The sequence below is a fragment of the Heterocephalus glaber genome, unplaced genomic scaffold (genome assembly GCF_053883595.1).
Source record: "Heterocephalus glaber isolate CG9 unplaced genomic scaffold, H.glaber_assembly_v1.0 deba00001465, whole genome shotgun sequence".
Taxonomy (NCBI): Eukaryota; Metazoa; Chordata; class Mammalia; order Rodentia; family Bathyergidae; genus Heterocephalus; species Heterocephalus glaber.
In genome coordinates, this window is record NW_028258312.1 from 30,959,532 (window position 1) to 30,977,503 (window position 17,972).

General features: G+C 49.6%; 1 protein-coding gene across 5 annotated transcripts in view; it reads right to left on the reverse strand.

The window, feature by feature from the left end:
* Positions 1-17,972, reverse strand: part of Rasgrf2 (Ras protein specific guanine nucleotide releasing factor 2) — a 182,165-nt gene that overhangs the window by 87,423 nt on the left and 76,770 nt on the right. For 4 of the 5 annotated variants that reach the window (XM_087180737.1, XM_087180741.1, XM_087180739.1 and 1 more), the window contains 5 exons: positions 14,154-14,263; positions 12,937-13,055; positions 6,931-7,091; positions 5,965-6,031; positions 5,186-5,322 (listed from right to left, as the gene is read on the reverse strand). In XM_087180737.1, coding sequence (XP_087036863.1) covers positions 5,186-5,322; positions 5,965-6,031; positions 6,931-7,091; positions 12,937-13,055; positions 14,154-14,263 — 594 coding nt within the window. The remainder of the gene's footprint in view (positions 1-5,185; positions 5,323-5,964; positions 6,032-6,930; positions 7,092-12,936; positions 13,056-14,153; positions 14,264-17,972) is intronic. The other variant, XM_087180738.1, reaches the window with a different exon arrangement.

The window sequence follows — 17,972 nt, forward strand, 5'->3', positions numbered from 1 at the left end:
AGACCATTAGCTCCTTGCATACTTTGCTGGAGGCTCCAACAGTTAATTATGGCCTTACTGGGACAACTAAAGGTGTAATTAATCATTCAAGCAATTGTTCCCACTTAAAATTACAGCTCCAGAGACAAAGACCTGGCAAAACCAAGAGTCTTAATTTTGTAGAGTTCCTTATATGAAGCCAGGATCATACTGATACTCGGGAAGCGCTTTATTCTCTTAAGTGATCAGTATAACATGGAACAACAGCTTCAAAGGGGGCTTCAAATCAAGCCACAGAAAATTCAAGGTTTAGAAAAATAAAGATTGACAAAATACTTAAAAAGATAAAATAATGGAGCACATATTCACAATTGGAATTGAAAGAGAATGTTCATTTTCTTAGTCTATATGAATCATTCCAATGACTTAATGTGCATCTGATGTAAACAGACATAAAACAGAAATAGTGGGAAATATTAATTTCATTGATAAGGACAGAAATGTAAATTAAAACCACTAGAAGACTGCAAAACCATTTTTCCATTTACCAGGAAAATGCAGTGACTATGATGTAAATCAGGTTTGGCAGGACTTAGGAGAAAGTCACCCAGAAACCTCATGGACAACGCAGTGAAGTGATGGGTTCTATTTCTCCTGTGGCATTTGGGCAAGTCATGGGTCACGAAATCATGCAGGTGACTGTCCCCTCGAGGCCAGCAGTACACTCACTGCAGAGTACATGAAACCCCTGCCCACATTTCGATGTTTAGCACATTTTGTATTAATCCGCACACTTGCAAGCAGCTATATGCTCAATGCTCAATGACTCTGAAAAAGCTATAAAATGGTAATAGAGTCACGTGTACATGTATGTACACATACATGCATACACATGCATAGGCAATTTATTAGAAGCAATCAAAATGAAAAATGTGTGGAACTATATAGAGAGAAGAAAATGAGGGGTTTTTGGGGGTTTTTTTGTTGTTGTTGTTGTTTTTGGTACCAGGGATCGAACTCAGGTCCTTAGCTTGCAAGGCAGGCGGTGGAACCACTGAGCTAAATCCCCGGCCCTGAAAATGAGGTTTAAAAGCATTGTGCGCACACTCCAAGAGCCAAACTGTCAAGTCATCTCTGCGTGACACGCCGGTGGGAGATCGGAAGTGGAGAGAGCTTGCTCTTCAGGGCAGCGGTTCTGTAACTGTGCATGTGGCAGTGGCCTGCAGTGCCCAGTAACCGCAGGCTGGAGTGACATCGCAGTGCGGGTACAGAACTCATGCGTGTCACCTGCGGGAAGTTCTTCGGGAAATGGCTTAGTGTGGTGGGTGCCAGGATGTTTCCACTTCATTTCTGCGTCCATATTTTCTGTCTGCCAGATAAAATATTAAACACTACACTCACAGGCACTCAGGTGGCTCATCCCATTAACGATAAGTACGTCTAGGGACACACTTGAGAGATTGACAATTTCGGGAATGTATAAGCAACCTCTCCACAAACTGGGTAGCCAGATCTCCCAGTCTCTGTCCCCAGCAGACTGCCCCATTCCTGCAGTGGTTCAGGCTGAAGACCCTGGTGTTGCCCTTGACTCCTCCTCTCCCAGCCTGGACCCTGTTCATAATAAAGCCCTGCTCACTCATCCTTCAACCTGAACCCAGACCCAGGAGCCTTCTCGGCCCCACTGCCGCCACACCAGTCGGTGGCCCTCACATGTCGCCTGGGGGACCATCCAAGTGTCCAGCTCCTGTGCCCCCGCCCCACCATGGCAGCAAAAGGGTCACGTCCAAGCCTAGGCTCCAGTATGGATTCTTTCACTCCAACCTTAACAGCTGCCTGCGAAAGCTGACTCAGTACGAGAGAAAAGCCCTGCCACTGGTGTGGATGAACGAGTCTCCAATCTGCACAATTACCTCAGTTACTTCTATTCTCCCTCCCATACTCCAATTCAGCCACACTGGATTCCACGGAATTCCTCCAACTATGCAGCTTTCTCTTGCTCTAGGATCTTTATCATTGCTACTTTCTTATTTTGGAAAGACTTTCCTCTCTTCACAGGTGCACATGGGGTTCCCATCACCACATGGGGTCTTTGTTTAAAAGTCTCCAGAGTGGCACGGACACCATATTGAACCTCTACTAGGTCTCGCTGACCCAGCAGCCCAGCCCTTCCCTGCCCTGGTGCCTTCTGACATCAACAGCATGCACTTGTTTACTACACTTCCTGTACATGTTAGGCCTTCCCCACCTTCAAATTTAAGTGGCAGAAGGTCTGGGAATTCATTGCTGGTGGCTCTTTTGCTCAGGATGTGTCACAGGTCCCTAGAACAGTGCCTGGCACAATGTACTCACATAAATACGTCTGCTGAATGAATGAAACCACAGAGTCCAAAGCCACACGGTGGGAAGACTGCTGAGATGGTACCTTCATGTGAAGGTCTCACTGCCACTCTGAGAGACATAACTTCCTGTGAGCTTCCTTCCACTGCAGATGAAATCTAGCATAATTTTTGGCTATGCACCACACTGGCCACAGCAACTCAGGAAATAAAGAGGAAGGTGAACACTTTCCAAACTATAATCTAAGCAAAGAGGATGCTTGTGGCAGGCAACACTTGAGGCTCTTCTCTTTCAAAGACCGGAATGGAGTCACTCGTGCACTCTGACTCTGAGGGTCTTTCTCTCAACCATGCCCCTCAGGCAGCCTGGCGAAGCTCACGGGGCTGCTTTCAACTCAACCTCAGAAGCCCCAGCAAAACCCTAAGCAGGAAGGAGAGGGAGCTGGACAGACACCTTTGCCTACTCCTCCTCTTCCTGCTCTTCCTGCGCATCTTGGCTTCACAGCACCTACAGACTTTGCTGCACAGACCTGCCTCCTCTCTCCTGCCCTGCAAGCCAGCTCATCTCGGGAGCAGCACCCAGCCCTGCACCTGCACAAGCCCAACAGCAAGCAGCAAAGTTTTAATAGACGTTCAGAGAATCAACACAGCGTCCAGAGCTTCCTAAGGCAAGAGAAGCTTTATGAACGAGAGACTCATGAGATCTCAGCCGACAGAGCACAGAGCTACAGGAAATATTATTAATGAGTCACCGTGAGGATGCAAGTATGCACAAGGACTGATGAAAGAGCCCATGTTTCATTCCTTTTTCAGCCAGCTATTTATTCACCATCAAAGCAGTCCTCAGGTTACATAAGTGAAAATTCTGCATATGGCACTCTTACACGGAACTAAAAGGAAGACCTGGAATAGATGGCAGTCCTGATTTAGAGCAGCTGTGTAACTTTTAGCAAATCCCTCACTTTCAAGACCTTGGGTTCTCTCTTGTGCAACGGGACTAGCAGTACTTCTCTCTGCCTTCAGAATATTATGCAAAGGTTAAATGAGATTAAGCCTGAAAACTCCCGTAACAAATAAAAATGATTATTATGGCCATTCATGCTCCATTTTCCCCTCACTTTTCAATCTCTCTCTCAAAAAAAGAAAACTATTAGGAAGAACTATGGTACAGTACATATGTCCACCTAAGGCTCGCTCCTATGAGGTCTTCTGAAAAAAGAAAAAAAGGCAAGAAAATCCACAATGTTTACCTTTTGCAGTTGTCCCAAATGTCTTGAGGTGACAACTCTGGGAGATGTTATTAAGGTTTAGATCTAGGATGTCCCCCCAAACTCTCCTGTGCTCAGAGGCGGGGCTTCTGGAAGGTGACTGGACCATGAGCGAGCTACATTCATCAGTGGATTCATCTGTCTGAGAAGCTGAGTGGGGAGCTGCTAAGAGGTGGGGCCCTCCTGGAGGTCACCGGGGTGTGGCCTGGAAGGGTTCATCTCCCCGCCCCCGCCGGCTCCTCCCTTCGCTCTCTCTTCCCGGCCACCACGATGTGAGCCACCTCCTCCACCAATCCCTTCTACCATGCTTCCCTGCATTGGAGCCAGACAACAATGGACTAACACCATGAGCCAAAATCAACTTCTCTTCAAGTGGTGGGTGTTCGGTATTTTGTCCCAGCAAGAAGAAAGTAACTAATGACATTTGCTAACTTAAGATTTACTTTTAGTTTTTGAAACAGGGACTATGTTGCCCAGGCTGGCAGCAAACTCCTAGGCTCAAGGGATCCTCCTGCTTCAGCCTCCAGAGCAGCTGTGACTATAGGAGTGAGCCGCAGCATGCGCCTGAAGCCTCACGTTAAAATTTCCCTCACACAGACTCACTTTGCCCACTGTATTAGGAAATGGAGTAAAATTCATGCAGCATTTGAGTTCAGGAAGCTCACGTCCAGTCATGGAACATTGCCAAGCAGTAGCAGTGTGTGAGGAAATGCAGCACTCCTGGGCCAGGAAAGGTAAGCAGTTCTGACCCCTAATTCTTCTTCATAAAACACAGGAGCTGGGCTTCAGATTTTATACGACAGACAGCACCTCTTCTCATTCCTTAGCGTGTGATCTCTCACTGCAGCCCTGGCTCACTGCTTTTTTGTTTATTTTGGTTTTTTTTTTTTAATCACTCATCATTTTCCTACTTGAGAAACAAATAACCAAAAAATCTAATGGAGTCATTCAAGAACTTATCAGCAACAGGACAATTTCAATCCTGTCCAACACAGTTGTGATAGTTGCAGTGAGCACAAAATGCCCAGGACCTAAAATGCAATCACTACATTTCAGGTAAAAGTTAACCCTAAGAAAACACAGCAGTGAGGACAGGGGCAGCTGTGGAGACGAACGGTGGAAGGGCAGTGACCGTGGTGAGCAGGTGTGAATGTTTATTGTCGGTGTACGTCCTACACGGAACAATCCTGCCCATCTTGGGCACTGGTACACAGACATACTGCATCTTGATCGCTTTTACTTCCCTTCCCCAAGGCCCCTTCTCACCCCTGAAGTCCACCTCCATGTTTCCTACCATCTCTCTTTTATTTTGCTCTTTAAATCACTTACATTTGGGCTTCCTCATATGAGAGAAGCCATGTGATATTTATCTTTCTGTGTCTCGTCTACTCCATTCAGCATAATGGTCTCAAGATCCATCTCCCTACCAACGACTCAAATTTCTCCTTCTTCGTGGCTAACTAGTTCTGCACTGTGCATATCCCACATTTTATTTACTCAAATATATAAATTTTAAATTAAAATAAAATATCTCTAAGAATTCTCACCAGATGTGTATGTTGTGAAATTTTAAAAAACATGATGGCCAGGGCCCCTGCTTACCTGGCTGATGTCGCTCATCCAGGCCGCCTTCTCCTGGCGCGAAGGGGCCAGCAGGACCACGGTGAATGGAGCAGCGTGGGGGGGCTCCACCACGATCTTGAAGTCCAGGTGCCCGAACATCTGCGCAGAGCCCCTGGCTGCAAGGCACCGAAACCCAGCAGTTAGATACAGGGCCCAGCATGAGCCACGGCCACTCCCACAGCTCCACTGGTGCTGTCCACCCCACGCCAGTCCAGAACCTCACGCCAGCAGTGACACTGCTACTTAGGAATGAGAAGGGCTCATTGCTTTTTAAATTTTATTAGTAGATGCTCACAGTACACAATGATTGCATTCACTGCAGACAACCAGTGGATAACAGAGTCTTGTGAAGCAGTAGGTTATGCAGTCTATTTCATGTTTATTTTAATTTCCAGAATGTACAAAATTCAACTCTTTTGATTTACAGTGCTGAGGATGGGTCCCAGAGCTTCCTCCATGCAAGACAAACCATTCTACACTGAACTACATCCCCAACCCCAAATCCAGCACTTCTTTCAACTCCTCTTTCTTCTCCACCTGCCACTAAAATGTCACTACTGTGAGACAAGCACAGTGGACTTTTCAGCACCCTGACAGTTTAACAAAGCTCACAGCCTAAACGGCCCACTGACCAATGACCGGGGTGATGCTCAGCATCTCTCTTGCTGTCCTCAGCAGCGCCTCTCAACTCAAAGACTAAACCCACCGAGCTTTACTTTTCATCCCATCCTGACACCTGGTGACAGAAAGAGGCTCACATTCATCATCACTGGCGTCCTGCTCCTCGATCAGCGTGCACTCTATGAGCGAGAGAACCCCACCTGTCTGGAAACAAAGCAATTCATCGGTAAGAGGCTGAAGGCTGGGGCGGTGTTGGGAATCTCTGATTTTCAAAACCTATACTGTATCTCAGAGGTCACAAATAAAAGCATGTAAATCTACACCACAAATAACTTCTCAGAGTCCACAGTGAAATGTGGATGTGCCAAGTAAACTGAATTCATTCAATATCAATTAAACTTTCTCCTCCACTCCACTCCTGCTCTCTATGTCTATAAAATTTGGTGGCTCCACTCATGAGAGATCAGATGGCACCATAGTGACCTCTAGGGCTGGACCTGCCAACCAGGAAGTGGTTTAGACAGTGGAAAACATCACCACAGCTTTGTATTTTTAAGCAATCATAACAACAGGAATGGACAGCCCAGTGTTTCCTGTAAATGGCCCAGAGGGTAAATACTTCAGGCTTTGCAAGCCATATCATTTCGATAGTTAGTTAAATCTGTCATTTTGCCACAAAAGCAGACACAGGCAATAATCCGTAAACAAATGAGGGCAGTCATTCCAATAAAACTTTATTAACAAAACAGACAGCAAGCTATAGGGCCCTAGATAAAACAGCAGTTGGCAAATTTTGCATCAGTGCACTCAATGATTTGCCAAGATTCTGTAGCTCAGCAGCTGTCAACTAGTAATAATTGTGTCCACGTTATGATTTTAATTACACTACCTTATAATAATGCATCATTAAAATAAATTTCTATTAGAGTCCCGATGCCAATAAAACTAACGTGAATGGGCTGCTCACTATGCCTTGCCTCTCCCTCTAAGCAGTCGTGACAGCCTAGTCTAGGACAGCAGCAGTGTGGGAAAGTCACAGTGGAATGGCCCTCATTCCCTCCTACGTGCGGGGACAGTTGCGGGATGGCCAGCAAGACCCGTACCTTCAGCAGATGGAGCTTTCCTCCTGAGCTTCTTGTACAAATTAAAAAGTGTTTTGTAAACAGGAAGCACTGCCTCTCTCCTTCCTTTTTCAAAGACAGTGAACCCAGGCGAACTTTACTAAGTTTCCCTCTCTCAACGGAAGGTACTTGAATAAGAGAACCTGGAGGTTGCAAGAGTGAAGAATACATAGCAGTTAAAATCCTGCCGAGCAAGGGCTGTACCCTGGGTGATAAACAGAAGGGCCCCGTTTCCCAAGATACCAAGGTTGGATTCCGTGCACAGTCAGAGCCCAGAAATCGCCACTCAGGGCAGAATAAACAGTGCATTCTATGTCAAGGGTGCGATGGTCTCTAATATTCCTGCAGAACACTTTAGACTCGATGGATTCATATCCATCAACTGGAACACAAATTTGAAAGGAATTCAAATTGAATTCAGAGAACAAGGCCCTTGGGCCTCTGTCCCTGTTCATATGGCCCCGGTTGATCTGCTGCTCCTCGTCATACCCACTGTGCCAACCGTACAACCGCACGTGGTAACCCAGCAACAGGCAAAAGCTTACAGGATTCATTCTTCCTGAATCGCTGAAAGTGGGTAAACAGCATATTAATCAATCTGCTTTGTACTTTGAAGACAGGATGTATGATACACATGTATTATAAAAATAAATAAATTATATAACTCAGTCCAATTTAGTTAAGGACTACTCTTTCAAGGGCAGCTATTTTGATTTGCATTTATATTAAGTGTGAAAAAAAATTCTGTGGACTCTACATGGAAAATAAACCACATCCAATCCATATCCAGTGCCCCAGGAGCAAAACTATCTCCCGTACAACATGAGAAGCAATGCACAGACTTTACATAATAATGAGATTACCTCTGATCATTTCTAGATTACAACCTAATAGTGACCTCCCCCGCCCCCCAAGAAAAGTAGATTCTGGTTGAAGTTAAATAGCAAACCAAAAAGGACCAAGAAAGACTCGCGAGCGCCTTGGCTCTGCCTTCTGAAGTCCCTGGGCGGCAATGTTTCTCCGAGCAGTTTTGTGTCACCTGCACCCCCAAGCCCTACACACGCTCCTGTCACCTCCGAGGGCCACTCAGTGCGTACTCAACCCTTAACTATCAACCATGATGCTGAGCAAGAGAAGACTGCAGCAACCTCGATTTTCTCTTCATAGCTTCTCTGAGTTTCTTGACTTTTTTTAATGAACAGCTTATTTCTCTGGGTGGAAATAAACATTGATGTTCTTTCTATAAAGAGCACACGCACCTAAGGCAGTAAAACCATGATTATGAGTCACAAAATCTGCATATTAACATACGAGTCTTCCAAATTGCATCTACATTTTAACAGAGATGTGTGGGGTGGCAAAGGACCTGAGCTCCATGACCTGATATCACACTGTGTCTTGGGCGAGAGATGAGGTGGGATGTCTGAAGTCTGGGAGTGGGCAGCCACTCTGTGCCTAGAGAGTGTCGAGGAACCAGTTCTGGGCAAAGCAGTGGGCCCAGAACTAAGGGCCAGGACAAGGCTCCATTCCAGGAAAGAGACTGAGCAAGAGGTGCAGTGGAGGGGCGGGGCGGGGCCAGCTGGCAGGAGGCTGGGCGGGAATGAAGGGTGCAAAGCAAGGGAGCTGGGAGAGTTGCTGGAGGGGACAGGGAAGGGGAGGGGCAGGAAGGAGCAGGGGTAAGAGGGTGGACCTGTGGTTCCCTTGGGGACGGAGCCAGAGCTAGAGAAGCCCTAGAGGGCCTGGGTCAGCCCCTCTCCACATGTTATACAGCTGGGGAAACTGAGGCCCAGGCTAAGCAGCTCTCCCAAGTGAGGGGCACAGTCAGGGACAGCAGCGGGCCCGCAACACAGACACCCACCGAGCCCTGGGAAGGGAGCCACGGCAGAGACAGCAGCAGTGAGGGCTCCGCTGGGGTCTGTGTGAGTCAGTGCAGCACGGAGCGAGCCTGGGCAGCCAGTGGTCGCACAAGTGCACAGGGGATGCAGGCACTGGCAGGCGTTTCCGAGCGGCTCTGACCAAGCCCGGGAAAGCACAGTGGCAGTGTGCACATCAGTAAATGTCCCAGCTATTTAGTGGCTTTCTAAGTCAGAAGAGACAGCGCACACTGTTAGCTCACAGGTTAGCAATTCAGCTAATGTGAAGTGCAGCTCTGAAGTAAAAAAAAAAAAAAAAAGTTTCCTTGGCAACCATACATCTACGTGCTCTGTCCATCACCACTCACTGCCTCTCCAAGTTGCAGGGGTGGAAAGAAACCGACGCATCGGAACACAAAAGAGGAAAATGCCAACACTGTTTGGCTTAGGAAACGAGATTCACTGGAAAAGTCTTTTAGGGAGGTTCTTTTCCCACATTTCAGCTTACGGTTTTTAATCAAACAAGTGACTGTGAGCGGCCCCAGGACACTGCTTGTGTGGAGTCTGTACCCGCACACAGCACCTCTCCACCCTTTCTTCATCCCCTCCCCACTGGAGAACGCTGTCTTCAGACTTCTTCTCAGCTCCCTTTTATTTGGCTCTTTATTTATACTCTGGGCTTCTCATGTACGAGGAGCCGCGAGACATGTAAGCTTGTGTGTCTGATTTATTTCACTTAACACAGCCTCCGTGACATTTCAACATAGCCTTGAGACTTGAAGAAAAGATTCTTCTCTAGTTAACACAAATTAGAGGAGTAATTAGTACTGAAATTAGTAACCGCCCAGTATCAGACAGGTCTGCTGCAGTGCGTGGCACCCTGATCATCCGTCTGTTCAACCGCGGGGTCGCCTTACAGCGAGGCTTCTGTCATCACTACCATGAGATTCATGCCAAGGCCCCGTGGGACCAGAAAGCGCTCCAATTCTTAATTCCACTCTGTAGTGGACAAGCACGAAGAGCAGTGTCCAGCTTCTTGGGTCAGGCATTGAGAAAGTGGACCTGTTTCCAGAACTGATACTACAATTTCCAAACCCAGCAGTCCAGAGGACGCACGTGGCTTTGAGCCTGTGCATGATGAAGGTGCCAGGGAAATCCACATCTCATTCTCAAGCATTCTGCTCGGTCTTCAGTCCCCTTTAATTTTCCTGATTCACAGTTCCACAAAGACAATGTTGGCAATGCATAATGGGTTTACAGAAAATGTCACTGTAGAGTGCCTTTATCTTCCAACAAAGACTCATATAGACTTCATGCTATTAGAAATAGAAAGCCATTCCGAACCTTGGTTCTTCATTTTTAGGTGACTGTCATAATCTCACAGGCTCAAGTCAAGGTGCTTTTTGTGGGCATTAGCTCATTTAATCTTCGAAATCATCGTAAAAGACAGACACTGCTTTAACTCCGGTGTGAGGAGAGGAAACAGAAAGCTTGTGCTCATCGTCTGACGTCACATAGGCGGGGAATGAGGACCGGGATTGGACCTCCAGGGACGTGGCTGCACTGGGGCCCTGTGGCCACCTCCACCCTTACGCATCTATTCAACAAACTCTGTTATTAGATTTTGGAAAGTAAATGGCAGTATTTGATCACTGCTATAATACACTCTTTTGCCTCCTGTTCATCAAACTCTGCTATCTAAAGATGGAAATCATTTACAATAGAACTTAATGATTCCTGTCTCCATCTCTCCATCAAATACCCCTGGAGAGTGGCTGAAGCCCTTACCCTGAGACAACCTTCGACATGAGCTTGATGACTCATTTTTCTAGTTCTCAGAATAATATTTCATACAGGGTTGAAATTGTGTGCAGAAACACACGCATGCGTGCACACACACACACACACACACTGAAATAAACCTTCTACCATCCGTGAAAGTCGACACAAACACCAGCAAGCCACTAGAAATAAATAAATCTTACTCCATTTCAAAGAAAATAGAATCCTCAAAGTTTTAAAGAATAATAATCTTTCAAAACACCTTCGTGACTCTTTAAGACTGACCACGAAGGGGATTTAGCAAAAGTGATGACAGGAGCTGCCAAAGCAGAGCAAAGCAAACTTTCCCAGTTGTCTGTAGTGATTTGCAGTATTCCACTTCCAGATCAAGGTCTGACATGTAGAAGCCACCTTTATTGAAAGCAGGAAAATGCTGATGAAAAGCAATCATCCAGTCGTCCTTGGCACAATGGCAACATCAAAAACAGTAACAGCTGACAGAAGCACCTTAAATACAGCAGGAAACAAGAAACAACAGCACGTGGATCTGACCTTGGGGAGAAGGGGTTAATGATTTTTTTCACTGTGTGCAGTGCATAAATACAACTTATTCAATATATTTACCTTCTAGCATTTTTTCATTATTGGTACTTTTCCAAACCCACATCCACACAGGCCGAGTTTCTAGAAAGACAGTCAGCGTTAGTTGTGCTCGTGAATCTGGCCACAGTCCTTACGGAAACTGTATGGTGGCTCTAGAAACCTTCGTTTTCATTCTCACACATGCAAAAGCACAGGTCCATGAGTAGGCATGTTTGCTGAACTCCAAACACAAGAAAAGTATGAAACATCTTCCAATCACAATTGCAGTTCAAGAAATCCAACCTGGTCCTGTGCCTATTTCCCAGTAGCTACAATGTCAAGTGTTTGCCAGGTGAGGTGGGGCAGAGAGAATTCACAAATGCTGCCCTTCGGAGCTTAGTCCATGGGAGAGAGAGGGGCTGAAAACCAGGGCTGCAGCACAAGGACACGCACACGCGCCAGGCCTGGGCACGGAGAGGAAGGCGACTCCTTACCCTGTGTCTGACCCGGCCTGGGGCGGCAACGGACCTCCTTCCATGGCACAAAAGACCTCCGAAACGGGGGTGGGGGAGCGGCAGGGAGAGGCATAGACGAGAGCAGGAAGTAAAGGGGGCACCGTCTGTGAGGAGGCCACAGGGGACACACACAGGCCTGCCGCTGTCAGCATTCCGCTCCATTATTATCCAAGAAGAGTGGGAAAAGGAATCATTTTCTAAAATACACTTCTAAATTCTGACACATCTGCGGCTTCACTCCATGTAAACAAATAACGGAAAAGAGAACGGCATGGGTGGAAGTCTTCAAGTGTTCTTTGCAAAAGCGAACGCGTATCCTAATGTCTTGCTGGAAGACAAAGACTTTAAGCAGCACAATGTGGCAGGCAGCGGCCATGCACAGATCTTCAAATGCTACAGCACTTGATATGCAGGAACCACATTAATGATCAATCCGAGTTCCAAACTTAGCTTCCGCTCCCCACCAGGCTCCAACTGATCAGTGTGTGCAATGCACGGTACTGATTACCCGATCCTCGGCATGGAGCCTGCTCTCCTCCCCTGAAGTCCCTACACCCTGAAAAATAGCGTGGGGCGCAGCTGACCCTGGCCCCTTGCAGGCAGAACTGAAGAGGAACCACGCTGTCTGTGTCCTTCTCCAGTTTCTGCACACAAACATCTTCGACTCTCCCAAAGCTTGCTCGGCGGGGTGAGTGCCCCAAAGTCCACGCCACAAACGCGAAGCTGGCCATTACTGCAGCGCAGCGGGGGTGGGTGCGGAGCGACGCCATCTCCTAACCGGTTACCGGGCAGATCACACGCTGCCGGGCAGGGCCGGCCCGGAAGTGCCGATGAAAAATGGAAACAGGAAACAGCTGCCTTCGCTCTGGACGTTGTCCCCACTCTTATGTGACAGGGCTTTGAGGAACGCCAGTTTCTCCTGGGCTCTGGCCTGGACATCGTCCCCACCTGGCACTGCCACGCCACGGGGCCAGCCAGGCGCTTCCTCCTCAGGGCTGTAGAGGACGTCAGGTCCACTGAGGAGCACAGTGCAGCCGGCATGCACCTCCCTGGCACACGCACACCGCACTATTATTGTGCTGCTGTTTTTCATGGCCCCTGGAAAGAAACAGCACAGAGCGGCCTCAACTGCAGCCAGGCTGAGCCCTTGGAGGGGCTGCACCAGTGTGGCCCTTGCACACGCAGCCGGGGCTGCTCCGGAAAGCCAGCTGCCTCCGCCAGAGACGCGGGACGGGCAGCCGGGCCCGCGGACTCACCTTGGCGGATGAACGTCTGGCTGGTGTCCAGCAGAATGTCGCAGCCCTCCACAATCATCCTCTCGATGGCCAGGTTCTTCCGAATGTTCTCCGTGTCGCTCACTTCGTCGTGCATCACCCTGCCACGCAGCGCGGAGGAGAGGTCAGCTACACTGGCACACGGTCATGAGACCCCAACCCAGGAGGCCGGCTCTGCACCTGTCCCGGCTGAACTGGGCCCGGGCGGCGGGGGTGGGGCAGCAGCCTGGACCCCCAGGACGCCAGCGGCCCTGCCCCAGCGCAAGGCCGGCACACACGGTGCGTCCGCGTGTCATCAGACGTCACCAAGCACCGTGGGAATGTCTGTTTTGAATGCAACCAGAAACCAATGCGCTGTCTTACAGACTGCTTGCTGCCAGCTAGGAGAGCACCATTTGCTGGGAGCAGAGTAAACAGACACCTTGATACCATTTATCCCATGTGAACTAACAAACACAGAGCTTAGTAAGTGCCTGGAACTGTGAAAAATCACGGAGAAATGCCAACTACTTTCTCCAGCGTTTCCCAAATCTGAGTACGGTGGACCCTTGAGTCACAACCAGCCTGACATACAAACAACTTGAGTTCAACTGGAATTTTAGTTTTAACTTACGAACAAAGCCTTGAGTTATGACCTGGCCACTTGTGCTTCCAGATGGTCTCAGATACAGATGTAACCCTTACAGAGTTCTGGAAGGAACATGACAGCATCCTTTCCTGTGTGGGGTTCACTGAGAAATCCTGGGCCAATGTCTCTCTAAGGACACTGAGAGCTGCCTGTATATGGGAGAGAGACTTTGAAGGCTGTGTAGAGGAGCCCGAGCCTTAGTTGACCAACTGGGTTACATCCAGCCCTCAGGAATGAACTGTGTTCATAAGTCAAGGGTCCACTGTACAAAATTTTAATTGAAAGTCATTTTTTGGTGATGCTGAGAAAATAACGTGAACGCTTCCAAACTTAAACCAAAATACACCGAATCTCAGTTACATAAATTTACCTAGTGTAAAAGCTTTCTTGGCAATATTGTTTTCTTGGTTAAAATTACTGTGAATGATGATTCAGAACCGAGGCATGAGCTTGCGTTTAGCCGCAAGGTGAGTCGGGGAATCGGGACTCATGTTCCCTGGGACATGCCCTGTGTGGTCTCCACGGCAGCCTGGCTGTCTGGTTCCTCTCGCCAGCCCGCCTCCCCTCGTACCTGGACAGCTCCTCCAGTTTCGATTTAGCAAACTGCAGGCTTTTCCTCTCCACGTGCTCATGGGGCGTGTGGGCCAGGAGCTCGTGCAGCGTGATGATGTACCTGGGGATCTGAAGGCAAGGAGGGGTCAGGGCGGGTGGCCATGTCTCTGAGACGGCCGCCTGCCTCTGCTCTCGCAGGTCTGAGGGCCTGCAGGCCTCTTCTTAGAGCAACACGTTTAGAATAAACTGTGCTTCAAACTGCACACACACCAAAAAGACCTCACTGAGAACACAAGAAAAGATGGCTGTCGATGGTGTATTCCGGGACAAAGAAGTTGCTGTCTCTTTAATGCCATACCAACATTTCTGCATTCGAGTTTTTGAAAACCGATTCTTAGATTAACAGACACAAGTATCATCAAGTCACCCATTCCCATTTTAGATATTTTTGTCTGTTTACACAATTTTTAAAAAAATTAATCATCCTACACCAATATCCTCTTTAACAATTAAAACGCGGGAGAAAATATATTCACCCTTATTACATTTTGGTCTTACTTCATTTCATTTCACAGTAAAAGAATATTATTTAATTGGATGATGTATTTGTACTTTTGCCTCTGAACAGACTGGCTGAATTCTGTCAGAATCAGAAGCTTTGGCGACTCTATGAAGGTTTTAATAGACCATAGCAGAGATTTAACTTAAGGCTTTCCTGGTTTTCTGAGACAGGGTCTCGCTATGTAGTCCAGGCTGGCCCTGAACTCCTCGTGTAGCCCAGGACACCGACTGCTCCCCGAGAACCTGCTCCATGGGTCCCAGTCAGCATAGGAAAGGACCTCAGAGAACGAGGACAGAGGGCCAGCTTGTGGGCTCCCCAGGGCAGTGACCCATGTGCAGAGCCACTCTTGGTGGGCGGCCACCATCAGCAGATGCCTCCTGTCCTGCAGCCCCAGGAAGTGGACAGCCCCTCAGCCAGAGCAGGGTGGGGCGCACAGGACCCTCCCTCCGCGGGGCATGGGGAAGGGCTCTGTCTCTTTATTCCGGGAGTTTCTCACTGCATGCAGAGCACTGGCCCAGTGGCCAAGTCTCGAGGGGTAAGTGTGCATTCAGAGGTTCTTCCTGTCGGCACAACCCATGGTCGCTAAAAGCTCACACCAAAGTTAGGGTTCCCAGAAAACCAAGGCAGAGCGAGCAGGAGCCAGAGCCTCCGCCCAGGATGCTGGGCCAAAACCATCAAAGCGAGTTCAGGTGTCGGCCCCGCAGGCACCCTCCCCAGGTCTGGGTATGGTAAAGAGTGCCTGGCTGAGACGCTAGTGGCTGGAGCCCAGCTCGGCAGCCCTTCCCACTTCCGGGTGGAGGAACAAATCAATCCCAACCTGCCACAAGCAGGCCGGGGTGTTCTGCAGAGCAGCAGGCAGCCCTGCAAAGAGCTCGTCCGTGAGTCCGAGAGCTAACGACAAACCGTTCACAAAAAGCCCAGGAATCCTGGTAACCACCAAATAAGTCAGAATTCTGGGACAAGTTCTTGTCACTCTGGGGACACAAATCGGCTTGCTCTCTGGTTTCAGCCAACAGCCAGACCTAGCGGCCCCGCCGGTGCTGTCCAGCAGAGCCGGCCCTGAGGGCTGTGGGCTGCAGTGCACGCAGTACCACACCAGCAGAGGCGCTGCTGCAGCCAGCCTGGACCGCTATGTTAATGACGACAGTATTTTCCATAACAAATGTCCTGCCAATGCCTGGACTGGCTGGTCCCACAGTTGGACGGAGAGAAATTTCTTTGCAACCTCCAAATTCTACAATTCCTCCCAATTTTCCCAGATCAACAAAGCCCAGCCCTAGCAGCAAAACAGCCTCAGAAGGAGGAAGATTGCCCTCACTGGCCTTCTCTGTGGTCCACACACACGCCTCTAGCACATGCACGCACACTTGCTGCTAAAAGTTCCAGGCCCTCTCCTCCTCCCTCTGCCCCTACTCCAGACTCTGCCCCAAATCTGAGCCCCACAGAGCTGGGGCTGAGGGCCCCCAGCCTGGCCGTAAGAACTGAAGTCACCCCTTCCATGACTGCCCTACAGCAGAAGGGTGCAGCACCCGGCTTCCTCCCAGATATGTGTCCCCTGTCGGTGGCCAAGGGGCTGGGGCAGAAACAGCGCTGCTAACTCGGGTCAGCCCAACTCAGAGGGGGCAGCCCCCCCAGGCTGTCTCCTCTGTCAGCGAAGACCTCAGGGAGCGAGGAGGCAGAGTGGACCCGGCAAGCAAACCCTCAGCTCCTCCGAAGGGCAGTGTGGCCCCACTGCCATCTGCGTCACAGGGGAGGAGGCGGAGCGGCGGAGGCCAGGCCAGGGCGAAGCCCTAGTGACGTCCCCTCCTGGTGAGTGCCAATCAGCAACAGGGACTGGAATAGAGGTTCTTTGGTGCTCTTGCTACTGCTCTCCCCCCGTCTAGAGCTCATTCTGCTAAACCCTTTCCTGTGAGTCACCCTGAGCAGAGGCTGTGAGGCCGGCAGCCTCAGTCCCTTGGTGTGGAGGAAGCCTGAGGACCCCAACATCTGGCCTTCCACTGCAGGGCTGGGGTCACCAGGGTAGGGCAAGGGTCACGGACGAACCCCAGGCTCCTCGCCAGGCACAGGGAGCCCAGCGCACACTGCAGGACACTGACGTCCCCGGGCCGGCCAGGTCAGAGCTGGGTCCTTGGAGCCCACAGGAGCCCAGCCACCTCTACTCAGGCCCAAGGCACAGCGCCTCCACTTCCCCGGGTCACGGTCACAACTGAAGGGCGAACAAGACGCAGGCAGGCCTCCCCCTTGACACCCAGCCCGGGCTTCTGTGTCTGACGCCCTGGGGCCTCCAAGGGCGTCCAGAAGCTCAGGCACTGCCGCCGGGCGGCGGACTCCAGCCTGCAAGGGGAGGGGGTGGAAGAGGTCCCCACGGCTGAAGAAATCCAGAGACCGCCCGAGCCTCCACCATGCTCACCTGCACTTCCTCATCTCCAGGGCAAGCACAGTTCTGCCATGTTGCCACACAGGGGCACACTGGGGGGAAAGACGACGGCACAGCGGCCAGGAAGACGTTCACAGGCGTGGGAAATGGAGCCAGGCCCCACTCATTGTTCCAAGTGCGTACGTGGTGTGATCAAAAAATCACAGAGAATGTGCACATTTAGAGAATTTACTAGAGGGCTGGGGACTTAGCTCAGTGGTTTCGCTGCCTGCTGTGCAAGCACAAGGACCCGGGTTCAATCCCCAGAACCAAAAATTTAAAAAAAGAGAGAGAGAATTTGCTAGAATCAAAGACACGGTGCCATGAGTTCCCGCACAATCCTCCCCCAGCTTCGAACACACTCATCCCATGGTTCCTGCCACTTTCTGAAGCAGCTCTGGAGTCCTCTTTCCTGACTGTCTCTGGTTGTGCTGTCCTGGCTGCCTTGATGTCCTGAATTGCCTCAAAAGGTTTCCCTTTCACAGTTATTTTGACTTTGGGGAAGAGCCGGATGTTCCATAGTGCCAGCCCTGGAGAATAAGGTGGATGAGGACACAGCTTCACGTTTTTAGGAGCTGCCTTTCCGTTGGATGGTGCTCGGCAGCAGTGTTCACTGGGTTTTTGACCATAAAGACACTTGGGACAGAGGACTCCAGAGCCACCCAGAAGGTGGCAAGGACGTGGGACAGGTGTGCTCAAAGCCAGGGGAGGGTCGGGGGGCGCCAATGTCTCCCTCATTGCAGTAACTGTTAAATCTAAACATTTACCATACACTTTGATCACACATTGTGTGCTCACCTCATCTGGGGCTACTGAACAGATACCATTTGGGGTGTTGAACTGTAACCTCAGATAACTGC